Raw genomic sequence first — 24,867 nt, 5'->3', positions numbered from 1 at the left:
AAACTTATACAATTAATAGATTTGTAAAAACTTATGGGGTCTTCACGAGATTCCTAAAACTAATAGAAATTTTACAATTGAATTTTTAAAGAGCTGTTACAGATTGAGCTAGAGATATTTATGCACAAGATATAAAAAAGGATGAGACTGAAGTGATGATTGAATGTTGACCCTTTTTACCTAATAATATCCACAAAAATTAGTTCAAAATATTTTTACCCAATAATATCCACAAAAATTAGCTCAAGATATTTTTATCTAATAATATCCATAAAAATCAACTCAAGATATTTTTACCCAATAATATCTACAAAAATCAGCTCAAGATATTTTTATCTAATAATATCCACAAAAATCAGTTCAAGATATTTTTACCCAATAATATTCACAAAAATCAGCTCAAGATATTTTTATCCAATAATATCCACAAAAATCAGCTCAAGATATTTTTATCCAATAATATCCATAAAAATCAGTTTAAGATATTTTCTAAAGGTGGAGTGTAGACTTAGAAGAGTGAGGTGGCTAAGATATTTTCATGTGTTCAATTAAAACTTTTCTAACTTAATTTGGACATCCCACACTATAATTTTGAAACTACAGTGACAATCTTTTATCAATAATCAGCCACAAAGTGACCCTAAAAATAAAATCACAATTTCGAACAGTCGTTTCATTCGAAAATATGAAAAGAGTTATTGCGTCATAAGACCTTAAATAATCCACCGAGTCTAATGGCACAAACCATAACACATTTTGACAATTCTAACTATTTCCAATAATTAAAAACACACTTTTAATACCATAGTAACACTAACTATATGGTTATACTAAAATCTATATGATTAATAGATTCAGAAAACTTATGGGATCTTCACGAGATTCCTAAAATCAATAGAAATTTTATAATTAAATTTTTACCAGGCTGTTACAATATTTGCCTGCTCATTGCCGCTGCCGCTCATTAATATAAAGATATGAGCTACGTAATTAATATGTGATCAGAGCTTCCAAAGAAGATTACAAAACTAGTCCTAACTCCTTACTCTTCAAAATTATCTTTTTTAATATTGAAATAAATTATAATTGTTATAAAAAGATGTGTGAGAGAAAATTCAAATGGAATAGCCACTACGAGACAGCTACTTCAGAGAGAGATTGATGAGAAGTTATTATTCAATAAAATGAACCTTGAATAATATTCATATATATAGGAGTATAAATAAATTTAGATATTATGACGGTTAATTATAATAATAATCAGTGTATTATTACAATAACCAATTTAGATATATATAGGTCGGTCAATTATGGCTGCTATTATAAAGGTAAAGGATGGTATACAAATCAATTTATAACATGTATTACGTATTTTTTTAACCTTTTAAAAAAGAAAAACAAAATCCGAATGGGGTAAGTGAAAAGGTTCCGGCTCTCTGTTCAAAAGAAAAAGGTACCGGTTAATTTGCGATTTGAATTTGGCGTGTAGGCTGCTGAATGTCTCTGACGCTTGTGTCTATAAATTTAGGTATCCTGTTCAAGAATTATTATTTTATTTCTTTGCACATAACAAGTCTATTCTCTACCAAAAGTACCGGTTCATGTGCGATTTGAATTTGGCGTATAAAGGTCGCTGGATCTCCGTATCTGTCTGTGTTTTCTGTTTTGTTTTTCGTGTTTCTTTCTCTCTCTGAAAAGCTATGGATACTCGTGTAAAGCAAGAGTTACTGGAGAATTCTAGTGCGGCGCAGAGGAGCGCAAGAGAAGGCTACGTTCCGAGGAAACCTTTCACGGTGATCGAACTCAGTAGCAGTAGCGATGGCTCGGACTCCGACTCAGACAACGACGACGCCGTTTCGAGGAAGAGAGCAAGGGTTGAGGAGAAGGAGAAGGAGATGAAGACGAAGACGCTGGACGAGTTGGGGGTGGTTTTGCCGCCCAGATTTCTCCAATCGCTTCCGCCTGCGGATGCGGGGTTGGCGCTGACGATTCCGGAAACGAACGAATTCGTCGGAGTTAGCGCCTGGAGCGGGCAGAGCTCCTGCAAGCAGTTCTGGAAAGCTGGAGACTATGAAGGCGCTCCGTCTAGTGAGTGGGGTTTGTCTTCGGGTAATCTCTCTCCCTCCCTCCCTTCCTCCCTCCCTCTCTCTCTCTAATATATATATATATGTATGTATGTATGTATATATATAGTAATATTCTATGTTTTTATTATAGTTCCCTTAAGTTGCTGAGAAATTTAATGAAAAGGAAGAATGTGGTTTTATTATTCCGAGATAGGCTTAATTCGGTAACTCTTGTTGGTTTTTATCACCGCATTGATTTCTTTTCTTTTATTGACAAAGAGAGAGAGAATATAAATGGAAAAAAATGTGCATTTATCTAGTGCTTTTGAGTTTCGCCAATGGATTACGCTATTTGATTTTGAGCTCTCTTCCTAGTCTGCTACATTCTGTTCTTTTGATAAGTAATATGCTACATTCTATTAAACTCAAATGGAGGAAATTGTTTGAGAAGTGAAACGTCTACACATGGATCTTACAAAGATAAGTTTACAAACTGCTGTGGCTTCTTGTAATACTTCAGATCATTTTATGCTAAAAGTACCACGTTGAGCCACATTAGTTTGTAAACTTAATTTCTCAAACCATTTACCCACATTGTTGAGTGGAATTCAATTTTATTTAAAGGGGAGTTTTGGGGTTTGTTGGGGGGGGGGGGGGGGATCTAAGATGGTTTTCTACGTACAAATAAGTTGGGATCTAAGTTAAATTCTATTTGTTTGAAGAAATAGGGTATTCAAATGTGAGAAGGCAATTGATGTCCGGTTGAGGCTTAAAGCAACAACCTGTGTAGAAAACATGGTTTATTATGATTTTGTTTGCTGCTTCACCTTACTGTGATTATTAAAAGCATAGAGTGAATGGAGTGCAAGTAGCACGATAATGCCTTTATTTAAGAGGACACCAGAGAAATTTTTGACATCAAATATGGCCTGGACAATAACATACCTGCTGTTGAATCTGTGATGGGGCCTTTAAGATGTGATATGGTTAATCTTTTAAAGACCTGAAATTACATTTAGTCACTTGCTTTCTGGCCATGGATGACAAAAATTTGAGTTTCCAGTTGGAACTTATTATAGGTCAACATTGAGTGCCTTTCTTTTTTGTTTTCTGTTGATCTTTGGTCATGAATGATTGAGGCTACTTTGACTTCTCATAAGTTTGTTTGAATTATTTTATTATTATTTTGATAAGTAACCAAAGTATATTAATTAAAGAATAGGCAAAGCCATGTTTAGTACAAAGATTGCCCTAACTACGTAGGAGCAATAGATACAAGAAAATCATGGAAATCTTGGTCATTAAAATTATCGGCAATGGCCTTAAGTACAAAGAGTTCTAAAAAAGAAAGCTTTTAGTTCCTCCATCAATCTCTCTTTGTCCTCGAACGTCCGTTCATTACGCTTTTGCCACACACAACATATGATGCAAATAGGAATCATCTTCCATATAGCCTTGATTTGTTGATTGCCTCTTAGATTTGTCCAATTAGCCTGGACTGCCACTACTATCTTAGGCATAATCCAACCCAAGTCTAGTCTTCCAAATACCTCGTTCCATAACTTTCAAGCTACCTTATAGTTTAGTAGAAGATGGTCTATAGATTCACCCCCATTCCTACACATGCAACACTAGTCTGTGATGATCTCCTTTCGTTTCCTCAAATTATCCATTGTGAGGATCTTACCCAAGGAAGCGGTCCACACAAAAAAGGCTACTTTGAGAGACGCCTTATGTCTCCAAAGCAGTGTTTTGAATACCGTACCGGATGCTGTACCGGTCAAGGCACTGGAACGAAATATTTCGGTACCGGTACCGTTTCGTGTACCGTTTCGGGATAGTCGATATATAAATAAATTATATATATAAATATATATATATATATTAATTATATTTCAAAAGAATAATTTATATATAAATAAATTATACATAAATACATATATCTATATAAATTATAAATAGTTTAGTCTAAATTGGGGGTAAAAAAATAAATTTGTAGTTTGAAAAAATGAAAAAAAAAAAAAAAAAAAACGAAACCGAAATACCGGCCGGTACGGGCCGGTACATAGGCCGGTACAGGCCGAAATCTTGGCCGGTACGGCCGGTACCGGCCGGTATTTGAACCGGTACGAAATTACAAAATTTCTGTACCGGTCCGGTGGCCGGTACGGAATATACCGGCCGTACCGGCCGGTACGGTACGAATTTTAAAACAATGCTCCAAAGCCTTTCCAAGGAAACTGAATAGGAAGCTCGTGTGAAAGAGATATAAAATGAGCGAACCGAGAACAAACCTTTAACTGTATGTATCCACCACAATGAATCAGCATGTTGGTTACTCGGTTTGAGTGAATACAAAAGGCTGAAAAAGGCAGCAAAACTGTCCATTTCCTAATCATGTGCCACCTGGCTAAAATTGATGTTCTACTGGATTTGTTCCCTCGCTATGACCATGACTTCTGCCACTGAAATATCTTTGGCAGTTGCAACCCTGAATAGTGTAGGAAATAGATCCTTTAGAGCACAGTAACCACATCAAGTATCATACCAGAATTTGATTCTGGCCCCCATCTCCTAGACGAAATCTTGTGTGGTGAGAAAAGACTGCCCATCCTCTTCTTATATGTTTCCGCAATCCCATTCCATATACTTCTCGCACTTTGTTGGTACACCATCCCCCTCATAAGCCACCATATTTACTCTCAATCACCAACTTCCATAGGGCTTCTAGTTCTTTATGGTATCTCCACAACCATTTTCCAAGTAACGCCCGATTAAAAATTCTTAAATTTCTAATGCCCAAACCACCGCTAGAGAGAGGACTACATACCTTCTCCCACCTGACTAGGTGAACTCCTCGCCTATTCCACCCCACAAGAAGTCCCGTTGTAGCTTCTCAATACGAAGCGCCACACTTCTGGAATAGGGAACAATGACAAAAAATAGGTCGGTAGGTTAGATAATGTACTCTTTATCAAGGTAATTCTACCACTTTTTGATAGGTACATTCTCTTCCAACTTGCTAATTGATGCTTTACTTTCTCAATCACTGTATCCCATAAAGAAGTTGCTCTCAAGGTGGCCCCCAATGGAAGACCAAGATATGTCATAGGGAGTGAGGCAATCTTACACCCCATATTTTTAGCCAACTGTCTCAAACGCTGAACATATCCAATAGGCGCGATCTCTGATTTGTTCAGGTTCACTTTCAACCTAGAAATTGCTTCAAAACAAAGTAAGAGGGCCTTCAATACTCAAACCTGATTATGATCTACCTCACATAAGATAAGAGTGTCATCTGCAAACAATAAATGAGAAATATTAATAAGTCCACCACCTGGGGATTCAATTGAGTAACTAGTCACATGCCCATTGGCGACCATGGTTGAGGTCATTCTGTTCAAAGCCTACATCACAATAACAAAGAGTAATGGGGATAGCGGATTTCCTTGTCTTAAACCTCGTGTGCTATTGAAAAATCCTGTTGGGCTTCCATTTATCAGAATTGAAAATTTCACTGTAGATATACACCAACGGATCCATGATCGCCATCTCTCCACAAAACCACACCTCCCAAGAAGGTCAAGAAGGAAGTCCCAGTTAACATGGTCATATGCCTTCTCCATGTCTAACTTGCATATAATCCTTGCATTGCCAACTTTCAGTCTACTGTCCAGATATTCATTTGCAATAAGAACTGCATCTAAAATCTGTATATCCTTTACAAAAGCATTTTGGGGCTTTGAGATTATCTTTCCCACTACCTCACTAAGGTGCATCCTCTTTATCAAATGCCATCCCCCACTACCACTACAAAATTAAAAATGAAAATAAAAGAGAGAAGTTTTGTAAGTGAACAAGTGTTCTTGAGCTCATTAATTCTGTCTGCTCATCACTCTGTACTATGAATGAATAGCTGCAAATCTTAGTTGTTAGTTTTTTAATTGGCAATTTAACCACTATCTAATATTTCTTTCAAAATATTCAGTTGGCATTGATCATGTCAGGGTGCATCCGAGATTTCTACATTCCAATGCGACCAGTCATAAGTGGGCTCTTGGAGGTAAAGTTATTCAAACAGTTTTGCAAATAGGATGTTTCTCCACAGTAATTCATGACAATATGAGTCTATTTTTTGGCTAGGAGTTTCTAGTTCTTTAAGTTGCTTATTGAAATTCTGTCTGCAGCTTTTGCGGAGCTTCTGGACAATGCATTGGATGAGGTATCTTGGATCTGATATATTCTAAATTATGAAACAGTAACATTTGCATGCATTTCTCACTTCATCTCACTTCGTCATTTTGATGTCAGGTCTGCAATGGTGCTACGTATGTTACTGTAGATATGGTTTTAAATAAGAAAGATGGGAGCAGGATGTTGCTGATTGAAGGTCTGTTGTTTTCATCTCTTTTTTCAGTGTGATTTTTCTGCGGGATTAAGGATTTTCTCTCTGGATCTTGTGCGGGAAGATCTGGAATCTGTATTATGTGTTCAATTTATTCATGTTTTTTGGATTTTGAGTAAATTTTAAACCCTCTTATTTCATTATTGTGATTGGTGATAAGTTGTTAGCGAAATAGAAGAATCCTCAGAGAAAATAGATTAGTAATCTTCTTAACCTAAACGAGAGGGCAGAAGAAAATACAATAGCTGGTACAGTACAATTTTATTACTGTACCTTAAACTTGTGCAAATTCTGTCCTCAGAAGGAAATGAATAGAACTTATGGTTACTGAATCAAACATGAATGCTTGGGTTGTACGGAATCCTTAAGGTGTGGCCCTATAGAAAACCATTATAGGTGAAAAGAACTGAGCAGCAATCCAGAAGGTCCAGTGTGTGTGCAACATCTTACAAAATGGTAAGAGTTTGCGTCACGAGCAAGATTGGTAATCTTGTTAACCTAACAGAAAAATGTGTCTATAAATTTATGTTTATTTTCTCCTTGCTTTAAAAGTTCAAAAATGTTTTTTAGAGCAAGATAGTAATGTTACTAAGACTAAAGATAGAAAAGGAAGGGCTAGGGACCCTGTAATAGTTGTTAGAACACAAATACAAAGAAAAATAAATTGGGAATATAGCCAATAAATTGCTATATCCCCCTTTTTCTTGGTTATAATGCCTGAGAAAAGGTTGCTTAAAGCACTCCAGTTTTCTGCTGCTGTAAGAAAACACATTAAGAGGGTGCACACTGTTACGGGCTGTTTTGAGATGGTAATTGAAGAACTCCACTTTCTCATCCTTGAATTGAGGAGGATGCCCAACTCTTAACAAAAGGGCAGATGGATAAGAGTGCCACCTCTAAAAAAAGATGAAAGAAGCCTATCTACTGCAATATGGTTCACTTGTTGATGGAAGGTGGAGGTGGTTGGTTGCCATGGTGAATCAAAGGGAGATGAATGTGGTGGTGGGTTGCGAGGACAAAAATGGCAGATCTGGCTTCAACCATCCAAAAAGGGAAGAAAAACAAATTATAGATCTACTTTGTGGAAGGAGAATGGGAGAGGAAAAGAGGGGAGGAGAGGAAGTAATGCTCCTCTCTCTCCCCTCTCCGGGAAGCCTCTGAAAGGAGAGATATTCTTCAGTTAAAGAGAGATTGGGAGAGGCTCTTGGTTTGAGAGAGTGAACTATTTTTTCATTTCCATTCGATTTGTCGGTAGAAAAGCTCAAAGATGATTGATCTTCAGTATGAAGCTTTGTTTGCAATTGATTTAATATAGTCTGAATCTCTACCTTTCGTAAATGCTAGATGTTGTCTTTTTAGGTTACTTTTTACTTGTAATCTCAATTTATTTAAATTCTCTTGCAGATAATGGTGGTGGGATGGATCCAGATAAAATGCGACAATGCATGTCGTTGGGATATTCTGCTAAAAGCAAAGTTCCAAATTCCATTGGACAATGTAAATTGCTAGCTCTGGAAGTACACAAATATTTATATTGGCTGCATGTTACTCCTCTTTAGAAAGCATATTAAATTTCTTATGTTTGATCTATCAGATGGAAATGGTTTTAAGACGAGTACTATGAGGCTTGGAGCAGACGTGATTGTCTTCTCGCGTTGTTGTGGGAAAGATGGAAAACGGTTAATTCTTGTTCTATTGCTTATTGTGCTTTCTTGTTGCTGTACCAAGTAATGGATGCAGTTATTGAGACTTTTTTTCTTATTTAGAAAATGAGGATGATTGACTTAGTCTGTTGCTTGTTAGTGGCTTGGAAGGTTGACGAAATTGTGGTTGTCTTTGTCATTTTATCCTTTGGTCCAGTGCATAATTATTCAATAGTTTTATATTTTGATTCACCTGTAGTCTTTTTGTAGTGTTGTAAACTAATTTTGTGATCTTGGTCTTGCTTTTAGGCCTACGCAGAGCATTGGGTTACTGTCCTACACGTTCTTGAGGAGCACAGGGAAGGAAGATATTGTAGTTCCCATGGTAACTGCTTTCATTTTGTCTGCTTATTTAATGAATTTATATATTTATTGTCATATAAATTTGGTTTACATTATATCAACATGGAATAATGAGGCAGAGTGATGTGCTGTCTAATTGAATTTTCACAAATACAATGTACATATCATATGATTGTAGGAGTGGTAATATGTGACATGACCCGCAAACCCAACACGAATATGACAGAAAATTAACGGGTTTAGGTTTGATATAAATGGTTTAGGGTAAAAACGGGTTGACATGAATAATAAACAGGTCAATAATGGGTCAACTCACTTAACTTGAAATCAATTCACAATGACTCATGTAAATTTTATTTCAAAATTAAGATTTTATCATTGTTGGGTTGTATGTTAGTATTTTTCAATATGCATGTGTTTTTATTCTTGAGATTGTAATTATGGACTTATGCTCCTATTTTTTATTGTTGGACTTGTAATATTGGTTTTATTGGTTAAAATTTGAAAACTATTGATATTTTTTGTTAGTAGGTAGTTATATTGTTGTCGTTTTGGAGATATTGTGGCTACTGATAAATATAGATTTTAACCTTTATGTGAAATTATGTTAATTAGGTCAAATAGGTTATGCGGGTAGTTCAACCCATTTATATGAAAAGGATTGAAATGAGTCATGTCGTGTTGAGTCATTTTTAATTAATTATTAAACAGGTCAAAACGGGTGATACGATATGACCCGTTTAATTTAACGGGTCGTGTTTGGGTTGACCAATATAGTTGAAATGAACACGACCTGCAAACATGAATTGCCACCCAATTAATGAATTGCCAATAACAACTGTTCTTTAAATGAATTTATCTTGTGCTGACTGTATATGGTTCATAGGTTTTTTCATTACTGCTGACTATTTGCACTTCTGATCACAATTGTTTTATGGATTGGAATATGAAGCTTGACTATGAAAGAAGAGGACAAAACTTCGACAAGATTATACGATCTTCTCATGCGGATTGGAGTAAAAATGTAGAAACAATAGTTCAATGGTCCCCGTTTTCTAGTGAAGCAGACCTTCAATGTCAGGTGAGTCTTATACTTGTGCAGGAATGGAAAGGCTGGGCATGTTATCTGTTATTCTGCACTTTTTCTCCTGCACAAGTTCCATTTTTTTCCAGGTGAATCTGAAATAGTTCTTAAGCCAACGGCAAGAGAAATCACTGTCATGTTTCTACGAAGCATTAAAAGTCTAAGCAATATATATTTACACAGGAGTTATCATTGACAGATGGTTCTTAGGTTCCTATTTCAAAATATGCTGCGTTCATGGTTCATCTTGAATCTAAGGAAATTACCAAAATTTAGTTGGGGAATTTTCTTGTACATAAAGAGAAATCATAAGTTACCACTAGGTTGCAGATAAATTATACATTCATTTTGATGGTGTAAGTTTTTTTTCTTTTTTTTTTTTTGGGGGGGGGTGGGGGGGGGTGTCTTCTATTTTATTGTTTGCAGTAATTTGCTAGTTTGTATTCTTTCAATTTACCATGGCTTAGGCCATTGGTAGCAATTTTTTGGTTGTATCATAGTATACCATTGATTTGAATTCAGTTGATGCAGACCACTGTTTAATATTTCCCTTTTATTTTAATATGCTCTGTCAAGTTTTTATTAACGATCCTTATATTGCAATTAGCTATGCTTTTATCTGTGATTGATTGATTTCTCTTAATAGTTTAACCTGATGGGAGATTGTGGCACACGGATAATTATCTACAATCTCTGGGAAGATGACCAAGGACTGTTGGAGCTTGATTTTGATGCTGATCCTCATGTACGTGTCTTTTTATCTCTATCTCCTGCATCTATTTGTGGATTTTTTTTTTTTTTTGGATTGTGTTGTTTGAGCATGATTCTTTTTTAGGATAAATGACATTTGTTGGCATATCAATTTTTTTTAGGACATTCAAATCAGAGGCGTCAACCGAGATGAGAAGAAAATACAAATGGCTCGAGAGTATCCAAATTCTAAGCATTTCCTGACTTATCGACATTCATTAAAGGTAATGCTAGAAATTCTAATGATATCATCAGTTCTTTATATGACTTTAAAATTTTTTATGACTTTTTAACCTTGATGAAGATCTCACGATAGCAATTCACAATGATTTAACTGTTTGTTAATTTCATTTGGATATGGTAAAAACATGGAAGATAAGTTATGATTAAAAATGAACATGGAAAAGGTAAAAGGGAAAAGTATGGATAAATATAAAAATCCCTTAATTGGCAGATAAGTTTACTGGATAGGCCGTACTGACCAAGTTTCTACCTAAAGGTTCAATTTTCTAGTGTTAAAGAAATGTGTTTATTCTATATTTGAATTAGAATACTATGCTAACATAGTATATTTTGCTTTTGCTTTGATTATTGGAATATAGATTATTGTTGGGGCATTCATAGGAAAGGGAAAAAAAATATTTTTGATGAAGAGGAATCCCGGAGACTCTGCAAACACGTCTTTTACCCAGTTAAACCCTGGACCCTTGTAAGGGAGAATGGAAAAAATTAAAATTTCTTGAAAATGACAATAAGAAGGCGAAAAAGGATTGTAGGGAGATATCGTGGCAAGCTTGAAGGGGGCAGAATTTATCCTTATTTCTCTCTTGCTCTCTTTCTTCTTCTTTTTCCATATCTGTTTTTAACTATTTTATTCCACTTAGATTTCCAGAGTTATGTTTCGATTCTCTACTTGAGGCTTCCTCCAGGCTTTCGAGTTATTCTCTTGCTCTCTTCTTTCTTCTTTTTCCATATCTGTTTTTAACTATTTTATTCCACTTAAATTTCCAGAGTTATGCTTCGATTCTCTACTTGAGGCTTCCTCCAGGCTTTCGAGTTATTCTTCGTGGGAAAGATGTGGAGCACCACAGTATAGTGAATGACATGATGCTGTCTCAGGAGGTTATATACAGGCCAAATCCTGGTGCTGATGTGGTCTCAAAGAATTTGAATGTAATACTTAATTCTTCTATTACATATTCTTGTCTGCTGTTGGACATTTATTCATATGGTGTGCAACAATTGTCATCAGATGGTTGCTGTCGTGACTATTGGATTTGTTAAGGATGCAAAACATCATATTGATGTTCAAGGATTCAATGTCTACCACAAGAATCGGCTTATAAAGGTATGATTTGCTCTGAATTGCAGTGCGGAATTTTAATTTCATAATCCTGTTATCACATTGTTCTCTGGCTCCACCCCCTCTTCTCGTGTCAATTTTATAATGCTATTCCGGTGCAGCAAGCAAAAGATATGGCCGTTTGGTAACATGCATCAATTTGACCCAGGACAAAAGTTGTAGGGGGCCCTGACACCAATTTGATGCAGGATCTTTTTCCTCAAGCTTTAGGGAAGAAGTGTTCTTGATGGATTCAGGACTCCGGAAATTCAGCCCTGGATTAGAATAAGTTATAGAAGGCTTCTCGAGTGGCGTTGATATTTGAAGACTTGGGGATGGTTAGCTTAGAAAAAGACAATCGACTATGGAAAGGTTTTGATCGTCGTTTGGTAGTAAAACAAATTGAATGAGAAAAGGCAAAATAAACCATATGGAATCACACTTAGGAAAGAGATGGCAATCACATCTTCAAATCTTTAAGAAAGTTCCAAAAAAGCTAATTAGATATAACATTGCTCTGAGTTTTTGCCGAATGCAGAAAAGATTTTGTATAGGGCCATAGGCTTCTCAATCAATTTTTTGTTTTTACATAAGATTACTAAGTAAAACAGAAAATTAATCAAACGAATGCAAAACCTAGCCTGAAACTTAAAACATTAAGAGGCAAAATATAAAGGCTTATGACACTCTGGTACAACCCATTCAGCAAATCTGAAAATTGCTAGATTGCCCGACATAAAAAACCAAAGAACACTACTAAATCTGACTAGCAACATTCAAAGCTGGATGCTGAATACTAGGAACCAATGGAAAAGTAGATCTTTTCCGAGATACTTTTGCTGGCTGTCAAACAAATGGAATGCTATCGCTGTTTTTATTTTGGGTTGTGTACATCTACTACTTCATTGTTTGAAATAATCATATGATATAGTGTAATGACTGAAATATCTGCCAATTGGTTAATATATGCACAGCACAAATAGGAATTCATTAACATGATTAATATATGAGCCTCATGGCCATTTTTGTTTGGAAAAAGAAAACAGTCCTGCTAACCACCTCCTTTCTTATTACTACTGATTTGAAATATATCAGGTTTCATCAAGTGTTCTTGTTTTTCCTTTTGTCTTATGAATTCTGGGAGTTGATGTCATAATATCATCCATGAGTCTGACAGATGATCTTCTTTGAATTCATTCTTTAATAAGCGTTTGTTGTTTTTGTCAGCCATTCTGGAGGCTTTGGAATGCTGCAGGAAGTGGTGGTCGTGGAGTTATAGGTATTGCCTTATTGTTGCAGTTTCAGAATTTTCTCGTACCAAGTTCACTTGAGCTCATTTCAGATCAACTTCATTTCTGTTTGCAGGCGTATTGGAAGCTAATTTTGTTGAACCGGCTCATGATAAGCAGGGATTTGAGCGCACAACAGTTCTTGCAAGACTTGAGGCACGATTAATACAGATGCAAAAGAATTACTGGTTTGTCATTCTTACCTTTTGGTTATGCATTACTAAATTTTACTTGGATAGATGATTTCCACTAGTTGATACTAATTGCTTATTCTAATTCATTTAGGTCTGCTAACTCTCACAAAATTGGTTACATTCCATCGAAAAATAACAAACTTGGAAATAAACCTGCACAGAGAGGTATTTATGGGATTATTGTTCTATTAGTCATCTTTTTTCTTTTAATTGATTTATGAATCAAATGTGCTGCTTGCTTTACTCTTTTTTATTGAATTTTGGTAAGTAAGAATTATTAATAAGAAACTCGTTATATAGTCCAAGTACACAAGTCATATACAATACTAAGAGAAGAAATCTAATTAAGAAGAATGGGAGAAAATAGACCCAAGGATTTAATTATTCTGGACAGCCTTGTCATCTCTCACAAATTTGGCTGGTTTTGTAGAAACTTCTCCTTGCCCGAATAAGTCTGCTGCTGCCGCCTCAGGCAGCAAGACCCCACTTTCAGTATCAGAGAAATATTCTTCAAGGTCAACTCAGAAGCATGGAAGAAAAGACTCGGAAAAATTTCAGGGATATGGTAATGGGCATTGGTCAGGTGAAGAGAAAAATAGAACAAAAACACATCCAAAATCTGAAAAAAGACGGTTTTCTTCGGAGCCATTGTCATCACCTTCTGCTGAAAATGTAAGTGATGAGGACATGCATATAGACCTACCTGAAAAACAAGACACTGGCAGTGGTCGTAAGACATTCATTGCTACGAAATCATTCAGCAAAGATGGCTTGCATATGACTAGGTCATCTTCATGCATGGACGAGATGGAATCCCAGCAAGACTGTGCATCAGGTGGAAGCAAGCTTCATACCTCCACACAATCCCCATCAAGTGTAATTTTCTAGCCATTTTTGTTCTACTAATTGTTTTCTGTTTTCATACTAATTATTCTAAAACTGGGTTGGTTAAAGAAATTGCACTAGTGCTTGACAAATTGGGAATTTTTTGGATTTCTTCAGCTTCTTTAAATGTAGAAGATGGTAGGAAATATCTTTGTATCCATTGCTGCTTCACTTCTATTATTTTAACTTTTTGTTAAGATTTAAAAGGAGAGCCTTCATATAAACTAGGGTTTGACTTTGAGTTGCTCCTTGCTTCATGTTGATGTTTTTTCCCACACTGTTGCATCTGAGCATACTTGGTGGGACATCGTTGTCTCTATTTGATAGAATTAGAGATTTGGGTTTTAGTCATTTAATTGGTCATATTTGGTATAGGTTTGTTAATAAGTTCTGCAACTGTCAAAGATCTATCTTACTGTATTAGTAAAACTAAACGATTAGACAGTCTCTGGTTGTTTAACTTCAGTATTGGTCCAATAGTTGGTAGGGCCCCATATTTGCTCAATTTCTCAATGTTTTAAATTTTACTTATTTATATTCAGTGAATCAGCATCGCTGCTCAAATAATTCTAAGATTTGTCTAGTTGAGCATTACTAACGGCTTTGTTGAACCGGCAGGGTGGTGATATTAAATGTTGTCCACATTCGCTTTCGGACTCTGATTTACGCACTCTGGAGCTGTTGAAAGAAGAGAATCATGAGTTGAGGAAAAGGTATTTGTTCTGTCTCCGTGAAACACAAGGTAGTAATAAAATTTTCTGCCGTACCTGCTGCCTTACAAATTAACTTCATTATTTTCCCCTTTTTACTTTGTAGATTAGAGAAAAAGAATGGAGAGGTTTTGGGGGAATTGCTGGATGACTTGCAACGGGAAAGAGACAGGTGTAAATCTCTTGAAACTCAGGTGTGTAACTTTGCCATCTATTTCTGGTATCGATGCTGAAAGATAGAAAACATCTTTTTAAAATGATGATGTTTAATGCTGACTTTAGATGCTGAAGATTGTTTTTTTATGCACATTTATTTAATGAGGCTCAGTGCTTTATATGTGCCTGTTACAAATGAATGGGAGGGGAAACTAGAAGTGAATTTCAAAGTCATGGAAAATAGTTGTGGGAGATTTTGTAGGTACCATGTGGGAGCTATACCTAACACCATTTAATTGCTTAAAGCTGTTATTAGTGAACTTATATCTTCTTATTTAAGTAACTCCCTGCACTATGATCAGCTCCGAACGGCGCAGCAAAAGATTGAGGAATTGAACAACGAACAAGAAAGTCTAATAGACATATTTGCAGAGGAGAGAGATCGGAGGGATAATGAGGAGAAAAATATGAAAAAGAAGTTACAGGTTCAAGCTCCCCGCACCCCCTTTCCTTTCTTCACGGCTACTTAGTTTGATAGCAATCCCTTTCCAGCCTGTATCTGCTTCTTTCTCAGCGTTTGGAAATATTTCTTTTTTATTTATTTATTATATATTTTTTTTTTTGTAGGATGCAAATAATACCGTCGAAGAGTTGTTTGATAGGATAGCGCAGCTTGAAAAAAGGTAGTCTTCTGAGAGCAAACCGGAAGTTTGAGAGCACTAACGCCACCATGTTTGCACAGGAAGGTTACATGAGTGTATTGAACGTGATGGTCCCACTTCATTTTTGGGTTATAGAATTGAATTGGCTATATCAGCATTTAAAGATTTTGTTAGATGTAGTCATTAATTTGTAAAGTTGGCTGACCGCTGGCTGGGCTTTTGTAGTGTGGACAGATATGTAAAGAAAAGGGAGGAAATGAGTTTCTGGGGTTCCTTATTTTGGGGTTGCCAGCCATCAATGTTGGTGTCAAATTTTGAGTCTGAAGCAGAATGGGCATGACATGTGAATGTAATTATGTGAGTTCCAGATGAAATGAGTATATACGCTTATGAAGTAATTGGTGTAAAGCTTTCGTCACTGCTGGACAGTATTTGCATTCCTTGCAACGTTCATCCCCAGTCCTTTTACATTCTCTAGGAATATCAAAGCCTAGAAAACAAGGGGATAAAATGAACAAAACACCTCGGAACATCCCATCAATGTCGTAAAACATATTGCAAAGACTTTAATTTAAATATCTAATTTTGTAAAAATTGTCTAATTAATGCAAATATAGAAAATATTTAACATTATGGAGATAATATGGCAGGAAAGGCGTGCGCAAGAAACTACAGTTAACCGGGGCGTGAGGCTCTGGGAAGACAGGTAATCATTACCCAATTAAACCCATTATTCCCACGTGTGCTCATTTTGCTTAGCCAAATAAAGTCAAATAATTTCACCAATATTTTAATGTGTAGTTGTGGAAAAATTGTTCTCTTGTTGTCTACGCATCATTCTTGTAACCACATAAACTCAAAGGCCCATATAAAAAGGTCCCGCTACTCATGATGAATGATAACATTTTTTTTTTTTTTTTTTTTTAATTTTTGGGAACATTTTTTCTATTTTTGAGCGAATGATTTCTTTCTTTCTTTATTTCTTTTCAATTTCCAAAAATTTCTTTTACAATACATTACGGGAGATGCTTCGTCTATCGAGGATTGAGACGTGCAATTCTCTCTTTCTTAATCTTTTTAAATAATTTTTTTTAAAAAGATTGTACGAATTATTAACAAACACTTTTTTAATTATTAAATAAAAAAAATATTGAGACCCACTCTCAAAACCCATTAACGGAAAGAATAGCTGTTTTCAAACATGAATGAGTTCGTACAAACCAGCCATCTTACTATGGGAGTTTGGTACACCAAAAGAAAGACATTACCTTGACCACAATGAAGGAAATTGGAAAGACTATGGTAAGCTTTGGTAACAAAACTTTTTTATATTGAGTTTAAAATTATCATCTCATAATTATAATTTTTTTAAATTTTTATATAAAATATAATAAATAATTTAATTTTTTTAAAAAAATTTTCAAATCTCAAAATAATAATAATATTAAAATATAATATTTTAATATTTTATTTTAAACTCAAAATTTTCATCTCACTTACCGAGCAAAACCTATGCTTATCTGCCCACTATTTGATCACTAATTTTTATTCCCGAACAATTTAAGAAGTGGAAAAAAAAAATAATAAAGATTAGAAAAAGAAGAGAAAAAAATAGAATAGTCAAGAATTGTATTCTTAACTACTGGATATCATTTTTCAGACAGGACAATTTGGAATAAGGGAATGATTTTACTTTCCAAAAAAATAAAAATATAAAAAAGGAAAGAATCAAATAGGGCAATATAATTGTATTAATTGATACTCTTAATATAATAATATGTATAATAATATAATTTATTCACTAATATATATATATTTTTTAAACATGAAGGACAGACCTCATTATAAATATTTCTCCTCACTTTTGACCGAGGAGAATAAACCGTGGTAACAATATGTGACTCGTAATCACGACAAGGACTAACAAAACCAACGAAAAACAAAACAAAAATACATAATAATAGGCTAACAACTAATACATTAGGATCCCCGTAGCCCTCTAACATCTTGTAGTTTTCCAAATATAGGGTAAACCCCTGTCTAACCGAATGCTACCTCTAATGTTAGAAGCCAACTCATATAAAGAATCCTTTATCACCTATTTTTAACATATCAATATACCGAAATTCATAAAATAAACCCATCAACTCTACATAATTGTTAGATTTATGCATTGTAACTGTTGCAAAACCGGAAACAAGATTACCTTTATCATCTCTAATAATAACTCCTGCACCCATAAGATCTGGATTACCAAGAGAACAATCTTCCTTATTTAACTTTATCAAATCTTGTAAATTATTATGTAAATTAATTAGTATAAATGATTTATTCTCAAAATCTCTTCCTCATTCTCTCTTTTTATTTATTATTATTTATTAGTTTTTACACCAATCATCAATTTTCCAAATACAATCACCAATTAAATTACCCAACACGCATATACGCATATAAATAGAGGTGGGTCAACCATTTTTCCTTCATAGCTTTGCAGCCTCCCACATCCCTAATCCCAAAGGTGGTTCTCTCTTCTCTCTCGAAGTATTAAAAAGAAAAATTATAAAAGATAGCAAATGGAGGTAGACTTATAGTGGTGGTACTGTTGTTTTGTCATTTTCTGGCTTTTAGGATGATCCCCCGCCATCCCTCCCTGCCATTTTTATTTTTGTCTATTTGGAGTGGGAGAGCTAAGCTTCTGCCTGCCTGCCCGCCCTACGGCTCCCTGCTCCCTGTCCCCTGTTCCCCTTTTGTTTTTCGTTTTTGTGGCTTTTGCATGCACAACTACGACTACATCCGCTGCTGCTGCTACAGTGGCGGCAGCAGCAGCAACAACAACGCCTCCCTCTCTGCTGCACTCTCTGCTCTTTGTTCGCTGTCTCCCCCCGCTCGCCCCCCTCCGCTGCCTTAAAACTTTACCATTTCCTTTTGCGTGTATTTTCTCCGAACAGAGAAAGAAGAAAGAATGTATTTTCTATCAGCTCGCTTTTCCGTGTACGTATATCTGTCTGTCTGTGTGTCCACGTGTCTTCTTCTTCCTCAGCTTTATTGAGTTTGCTTTTTACGTGCTTTGGGTTCAAATCACCGTCGTTTCCACTTTTTTTTCCTTTTTTTTTTTTTAAATTTATTTCTTGAGATTTTTGGTTCTAGGGTGATTGTACATGTCTAGTCTTATAGCCCGTGAGTGTTTGCTTCGAGGTACTAATCCCGACCGCTCCTTCTTCTTCATCGACGGCTTGACTTTTCCCTTTTTGACTGATTAATTTCTTTGATTTGATACAGTGCACACATATATATACATGTATTAATTAGTTTCTGGGACCTGGTTTCAGTATCCGAGCTCCTCTTCAATCATGGCGGTTTATTAGAGGGTAATTCCGGATCTTCGTCTTGTCCGTCTCAACTGCTCCCACGCCAAGTCTTCTCCTATTTCCTTTTCCTGCTTTTATCGAGGCATCTTTCGAGGATGACGCACTCCTCCTTCTCGAGGCTCCAAATAATCACGGTGGCTTTAGCAGCATCGACGATACTGTTCTTCTTTGGTGTCGTTTCGATGCCTGTGCTTCTCTCAGGTTCTCATGATATATATATTATTCATTTCCTCGTCACGTATAGATATTTTTCTTAACTGAATTAATTTGTATCGGGAAAATATACGTAGTCCTCCGCCATTATTCTAACGCAGTAAGCTCTTTCTTTCACATAATTCTTTGTTGGTGCGAATATTTCATTGTTTCAATTATTGCTGTGCTCCTTTTACTCTGCTCTTTGGCTTTTCGCTTTCAGCAACACGAGGGACCTCTCTATTCGCTGTCTTTCTGTTTCTTACATATGCGTGTGTATATTCCATATTCCATTGCGTCCTCTAACTGTCTTTCTGTTTCTTAAGAGTTAAATAAAACAAAACGAATTGATTTAGTTAGTTTGCTGATTTTCCTTTCGTTTCTGCTTTTCGCAGGCGTGAGGATCAGGAGCTCCTTCTTAGTCATGGACGGTAACAACGCCGTTCTCACTGTTCCGCATCGCAAGCTTCTTCTTCATCGTGGTAAGATTCATTCACACATCTTGAATTGGTGTTCCTTTTGGGGGGCCGGGTTCCGTCTTGAAGGTAGATCAAACTGTTTAGAGGATCTCCTTGATAAGATCCGAAATATCCCATCTCGTTTTTTTATATCCCATTCATGATGCCGTTTTTTAGGCATCTATATTGTGTAGTAGCATGTAGGTCTTTATGCGTGGGCAAATGAGCCACCCTCTTTTCCACCAGCTGTCGATTTTGTGGCATTGTTAATATTAACTTTTAAAGCCTTTTTTTTTTTATTGCAATTTATTGGATTTTGTCAAGTTTTCAATGAACAGCGACGCGAGGCTTTTGTTCATTGAAAAATTAAAAGCGAGCGAGCACGATGACCCTACCCCCTTACTTGAAACTAGCCTTTTGGGCTCCTTTTGTCTGCACCCTCGGTTGTATTTCAGGCCCCATTCCCTGTGAATCACTTCCAAAAAGTGTATTTTGTCTGTAGAGGATATACCTCATTGGCTGGGTTGTTAGGTGTTGGCCTTTTTAATGTTTTTGACTTTTATGTTATATGATGCTAGTTAAATTATATATGGCCTGATTTTGAAGACCCTTTTTTCTTGCTTCTACACCTGCTTTTGCACAGGAATGGTGGAACCGAACCGAATAAAGGGAGAAAAGTGTACCAGGTCGGACATTGTGGTGAATCAAGGCCCCACACCCCCACTCCCAAGTGGTATTCCCACCTATACTGTTGAGATCATGAACGTCTGCGTCAGTGGTTGTGACATCTCCAGCATTCATTTGAGCTGTGGCTGGTTTAGCTCTGCCCAACTTATCAACCCCAAGATCTTCAGGAGGCTTGGCTACAACGAATGTCTCGTCAATGACGGCAAGCCCTTGGCTAATGGTCGAACCCTATCTTTCAAGTATGCCAATACGTTCCCCTATCCTCTCTCTGTCTCCTCCGTCGTCTGCGATTGAGTGACGTACGTACGTATAGCAGCGCACTCATAAACAGTACTTGTGTAATGCCCACCCCCAAAGCAGGACTTAAATCGCTGGTTAATACCAAAAATTCTAGGATAAGATAGAACATCCATTTTCGTTTCTGTGGTTCTGCTTTGGCTTTATAAGTTTCCCTTTTTTTTTTTTTTTTTTTTTTTTTTTTTGGGTTTGAGTCTATATTCCGGGGACTGAACGATTGAGGGTTTTGTGTTCACTGTAAAGAGTGTGTTCTGAATTGGGGTTGGAGGAGGGAGAAAGTGGGGAGGAAGGAAAATTGGTTGGATAATGATTGATATTTTTTCGGGTTGGACAGTTAGTTGTCTGTCTATATAGTTGTCTGTCTATATATATAATAAGAGTGATATGCAATATGGTAGTTACATTTGTGAAAAGTTTAGTTGCCATATTGAAAGTGTGATTAGAGGAATAACAGTGTTATTTTCTTGGGAACAATTGATTTAACTGCCCTCACCATATCATCGTTAACTATAAATAAGGGTTGCTTGCAAAAGTGGAGCCAAGACCAAAATCAATCGCCTATGAACCCAGCGCGCGGGTCACAATGCAATAGGTCGATTCCCAGCCCTTGAGAAGTAACATTGGACTGTCAAGTCATGGACCACCTCATGATTGGGCTTGGTCGAGAGCTCTCTAAGGCTATAAAGAAGGGGCGTTTTTATAAAATAATTTATAAAAATAATGTTATTTGGTATAAATATCTTCAATTAAAAATATAATTATATAAAAGATGGTAAAAGAAGTGTGTATATTATCTGATAGGAAAATTAGTACCCAAGTTGATGAGATAATGTATTTTGAATAGTAATAAATAAAATATTATTATAATATAATTTTTTAATATTAATTTTATATTAAAATTTAAAAAAATTGAATTATTTATTATATTTTATAAGAAAATTTAAAAAAATAATAATAATAAATTGAGATGAGATAAGATAAGATGAGATGATTTAGATTTTGTTAAACAAATGGGGATTATACACAATTTGATAAAATTTGAAAGCTAAAAATATTATGTTATTCTATAGTCTCTACCTAACTCAACAAAAAAGCTAAAAAGCAAGGATAGCCAACAAAAGCGACCATTACAAATCTGATTTATGCTATTATTTTACGTCTATGTAACACGACGTCGTCTAACTCCCATCCTTTATAATCCCGAGTAGTCTCTCTTCCCTCTTCTCTCTTCTCTGTATCGCCTCTTATCTTGTAGACCCCCATCAGAGAGCACCCAGAGCGAGAGCCAGAGCCAGAGCCAGAGCAAGCCACAATGGCTGGTGCTATTACCGGATCAGGACTCAGCCTGGGGCTGTCGTGCTCTACGACTAGGCTTTCTCGGAGGCCGATATACTCTTCTTCCCGCTCGACTCGTCGCTATTGCGTGAAAATGGCCGTCTCGCTCGACGAGAAGAAGAAGAATTTCACTCTTGAAAAATCCGAAGAAGCTTTCAATGCCGCCAAGGTACAATTCCTTTTCTTACCATCTAAAATTTGAGCTTGGGCTGGACTCCGAATTCTTGGAATGCTTTTGTTTGTGTTTTGTTGGTATTCCAGCCTGCTAATTTCGTGTTCGTTTTTTAATGTCTTTGTCGGTTAAACGAATATATTGGATGGTGGTGACTGAATCTGGGTTTCCCAATTTCCAGTTTTTGCTTTCAAAATCTCACGTTTAGGTCGCAGTGTTCTTTTCTCAACTGAATTTTGTCGACCTAACAGTGAAATTTGAGAATTATACACTAAAAAGAGCTCACTTGAAATGAGTTTATTACGTTTCTTTTGAGATTATATGGTCTATAATATGCAATGGATCATCTACGATTCTCCAATTTTTCCATTTGGTATTCTAAACCAAATTCAATATAAACAATATAAATTATATTTACAATCTGGTGTAAGGACACATTTTTCACACTATTGGCATGACATTTGATTTGTAAAAGAAAATTAAAATTTTGCATCTATCTTGTCAGGTAAGTGGTGTGGAGGTGTGTTCACAACACCAACTTGCATGTACAAGAGCTCGCTAACTTGTCAATCATTTTTCATGTATGGTAAAAGAACTTAAAGATTGTGTTTGTGATGTTGCATAGAGAATTTTATTTCCAATTTCTTGATTACTGACTCATGTTACGGGTTTTGGTAGAATTTGATGCCTGGAGGTGTAAATTCCCCTGTCCGTGCATTTAAATCGGTTGGTGGACAACCTATTCTGATGGACTCCGTCAAGGGCTCTCATATGTGGGACATAGATGGCAACGAGTACATTGACTATGTGGGTTCTTGGGGACCTGCTATAATTGGCCATGCAGATGATGAGGTTCTATTCCTTTTCCCTGTCCTGTAATCCTTCTCTAATCCTAAGAACTCAATATCATTCTGCCTGTTAACAAGCTTCAATGTTGATTCTCTGAGCAAACCTCAAAGGATGTTGTGTGTGGTGGAAGAAAAATTTATTTATATAACACTTGTCATGCCTTTAAATCATTTTGCGATAACAATATTTGCTGTCTTTGTAGTAGTATTGATGGAAAATCAGAAAATAAAAACAGATATTTGGTAATGTGATACTTTATTTAGATGAAAAAAAGTTATATTACTTTATTGAGAAGTGATCCCTCTGTTAAACGTAGACTTTCCACATCGCGGTCCTCTCTATGATGGAAAGTCAGAGAGCTGGAGAATTATGATTGTTATGCTTTGACTTGCCATTACACTAAGCTGGACCCTTCTAATCCTCTGCATGTTTTTGAGTTGTCATGGTAGTCTTTCCGATTTTGCTGTGGATTACATCCCAAGCTATTGTTCACCTGCAGGTACTTGCTGCCCTGGCTGAAACAATGAAGAAAGGAACCAGTTTTGGTGCTCCTTGCCTGCTAGAAAATATTTTGGCTGAGATGGTCATCTCAGCCGTTCCAAGCATCGAAATGGTCCGATTTGTTAATTCAGGCACAGAAGCATGCATGGGTGTGCTCCGCCTGGCCCGTGCTTTCACTGGAAAAGAGAAGATAATCAAGTTTGAAGGTTGTTACCATGGCCATGCTGATCCATTCCTTGTCAAGGCAGGAAGTGGGGTTGCCACCTTAGGGCTTCCCGACTCCCCTGGTGTCCCTAAAGCAGCCACTTTTGAAACTCTAACCGCCCCTTTCAATGACATATCAGCTGTGGAAAAACTCTTTGAGACCAACAAAGAAGAGATTTGTGCAATCATCCTTGAACCTGTTGTTGGGAACTCTGGTTTCATTGCTCCTAAACCTGGTTTCCTTGATGCCATACGCAAAATCACAAAAGAAAATGATGCTCTTCTCATCTTTGACGAAGTTATGACTGGGTTCCGTCTGTCTTATGGTGGAGCTCAGGAATATTTTGGCATTACTCCTGATTTGACAACTCTTGGGAAGATCATTGGTGGTGGTCTGCCGGTTGGTGCATATGGAGGAAGAAGGGAGATTATGGAGATGGTAGCACCCGCAGGGCCGATGTACCAGGCTGGGACCCTGAGTGGAAATCCATTGGCAATGACAGCAGGCATACACACTCTTAAGCGGTTACAGCAGCCAGGAAGTTACAAATACTTGGATAAGATCACTGGCGAATTGGTTCAAGGTATACTTGATGCTGGAAAAAAAACTGGCCATGCTATGTGTGGTGGGTATATAAGTGGGATGTTTGGGTTTTTCTTCACGGAAGGGCCTGTTTACAACTATGAGGATGCGAAGAAGAGTGATACTGCAAAGTTTGCAAGGTTTTATAGGGGAATGCTGGAGGAAGGAGTATATTTTGCTCCCTCACAGTTTGAGGCTGGGTTTACAAGCCTGGCACATACTTCCGAAGATATCCAAAAAACAATAGCAGCTGCTGAGAAGGTTTTACGGCAGATTTAATGTGTGAAATCCTGGATCTATAGCCTTTGAGTTCTTCTCTCCTTGGGTTTTTGTTTTTGTAGTGATCGTCTCTGTAGCATAGTTGGCGTTTTATTGGTGGATGGATGGATAGAGAATCGTTTCCAGACGATGACCTCTTGTGAGAACCTGCACGTCTTACTTCCTGTAAACCTTTTGTACGTTGTAACTGTTTTGAGTGTATTGCTCGTAAAAGCTTGTTTCCCAATCTTGCAACTTTTCTTGGGTGTCGGTAATTCTATGAAGTGGGATTTTACGGCATGATCAAAAGCCGAATGAATTTTTATCATGGTTTCACAAGTTAGTAGATACTGGTCTACCGTGCGATTGGTTAGAATGAAACAGATCTGTTCCCACCATAATGAAAAAGAAGTC

General features: G+C 36.5%; 3 protein-coding genes across 5 annotated transcripts; all 3 read left to right on the top strand.

The window, feature by feature from the left end:
* Positions 1–1,544: 1,544 nt before the first annotated feature.
* On the top strand, positions 1,545–15,957 carry LOC122281058 (protein MICRORCHIDIA 7-like). The gene is made up of 20 exons (XM_043092285.1): positions 1,545–2,109; positions 6,055–6,129; positions 6,254–6,288; positions 6,378–6,456; positions 7,876–7,968; positions 8,066–8,150; positions 8,424–8,499; positions 9,430–9,558; positions 10,208–10,306; positions 10,434–10,535; positions 11,323–11,484; positions 11,564–11,659; positions 12,881–12,932; positions 13,019–13,130; positions 13,228–13,301; positions 13,567–14,012; positions 14,640–14,734; positions 14,838–14,925; positions 15,250–15,372; positions 15,515–15,957. The coding sequence occupies exons 1-20, from the start codon at positions 1,701–1,703 to the stop codon at positions 15,572–15,574; spliced, it is 2,490 nt and encodes an 829-aa protein (XP_042948219.1). The 5' UTR covers positions 1,545–1,700; the 3' UTR covers positions 15,575–15,957.
* Positions 15,958–18,148: 2,191 nt separating this feature from the next.
* Positions 18,149–20,964, top strand: LOC122281059 (protein TAPETUM DETERMINANT 1-like). 3 transcript variants are annotated; one of them, XM_043092288.1, is made up of 4 exons: positions 18,149–18,540; positions 18,879–19,118; positions 19,505–19,591; positions 20,211–20,964. In XM_043092288.1, the coding sequence occupies exons 2-4, from the start codon at positions 19,013–19,015 to the stop codon at positions 20,546–20,548; spliced, it is 531 nt and encodes a 176-aa protein (XP_042948222.1). In that variant the 5' UTR covers positions 18,149–18,540; positions 18,879–19,012; the 3' UTR covers positions 20,549–20,964. The 3 variants fall into 3 exon arrangements, with proteins under 3 accessions (XP_042948222.1, XP_042948220.1, XP_042948221.1); XM_043092286.1 differs by lacking the exon at positions 18,149–18,540 and adding an exon at positions 18,561–18,744; XM_043092287.1 differs by lacking the exon at positions 18,149–18,540 and adding an exon at positions 18,615–18,744 and having other exon boundaries at positions 18,829–19,118.
* Positions 20,965–21,769: 805 nt separating this feature from the next.
* On the top strand, positions 21,770–24,778 carry LOC122281055 (glutamate-1-semialdehyde 2,1-aminomutase 2, chloroplastic). The gene is made up of 3 exons (XM_043092280.1): positions 21,770–22,055; positions 22,737–22,910; positions 23,407–24,778. The coding sequence occupies exons 1-3, from the start codon at positions 21,864–21,866 to the stop codon at positions 24,472–24,474; spliced, it is 1,434 nt and encodes a 477-aa protein (XP_042948214.1). The 5' UTR covers positions 21,770–21,863; the 3' UTR covers positions 24,475–24,778.
* The last annotated feature ends 89 nt before the right edge of the window (positions 24,779–24,867 follow it).

The sequence above is a fragment of the Carya illinoinensis genome, chromosome 11 (assembly GCF_018687715.1).
Source record: "Carya illinoinensis cultivar Pawnee chromosome 11, C.illinoinensisPawnee_v1, whole genome shotgun sequence".
Taxonomy (NCBI): Eukaryota; Viridiplantae; Streptophyta; class Magnoliopsida; order Fagales; family Juglandaceae; genus Carya; species Carya illinoinensis.
The sequence above is the reverse complement of the archived record's forward strand: the minus strand, read 5'-3'. Positions and strand labels throughout refer to the sequence as shown.

Coding starts and splice junctions, on each gene's coding strand:
- LOC122281059 (XM_043092286.1), top strand. CDS start 18,708: ATGTCTAGTCTTATAGCCCGTGAGTGTTTGCTTCGAG. Junction 18,745..18,878: donor CCGTGAGTGTTTGCTTCGAG/GTACTAATCCCG, acceptor ACCTGGTTTCAG/TATCCGAGCTCCTCTTCAAT. Junction 19,592..20,210: donor CAAGCTTCTTCTTCATCGTG/GTAAGATTCATT, acceptor GCTTTTGCACAG/GAATGGTGGAACCGAACCGA.
- LOC122281058 (XM_043092285.1), top strand. CDS start 1,701: ATGGATACTCGTGTAAAGCAAGAGTTACTGGAGAATTCTAGTGCGGCG. Junction 6,130..6,253: donor TCATAAGTGGGCTCTTGGAG/GTAAAGTTATTC, acceptor TTCTGTCTGCAG/CTTTTGCGGAGCTTCTGGAC. Junction 6,289..6,377: donor TGGACAATGCATTGGATGAG/GTATCTTGGATC, acceptor TTTTGATGTCAG/GTCTGCAATGGTGCTACGTA.
- LOC122281055 (XM_043092280.1), top strand. CDS start 21,864: ATGGCTGGTGCTATTACCGGATCAGGACTCAGCCTGGGGCTGTCGTGC. Junction 22,056..22,736: donor AAGCTTTCAATGCCGCCAAG/GTACAATTCCTT, acceptor GGGTTTTGGTAG/AATTTGATGCCTGGAGGTGT. Junction 22,911..23,406: donor TTGGCCATGCAGATGATGAG/GTTCTATTCCTT, acceptor GTTCACCTGCAG/GTACTTGCTGCCCTGGCTGA.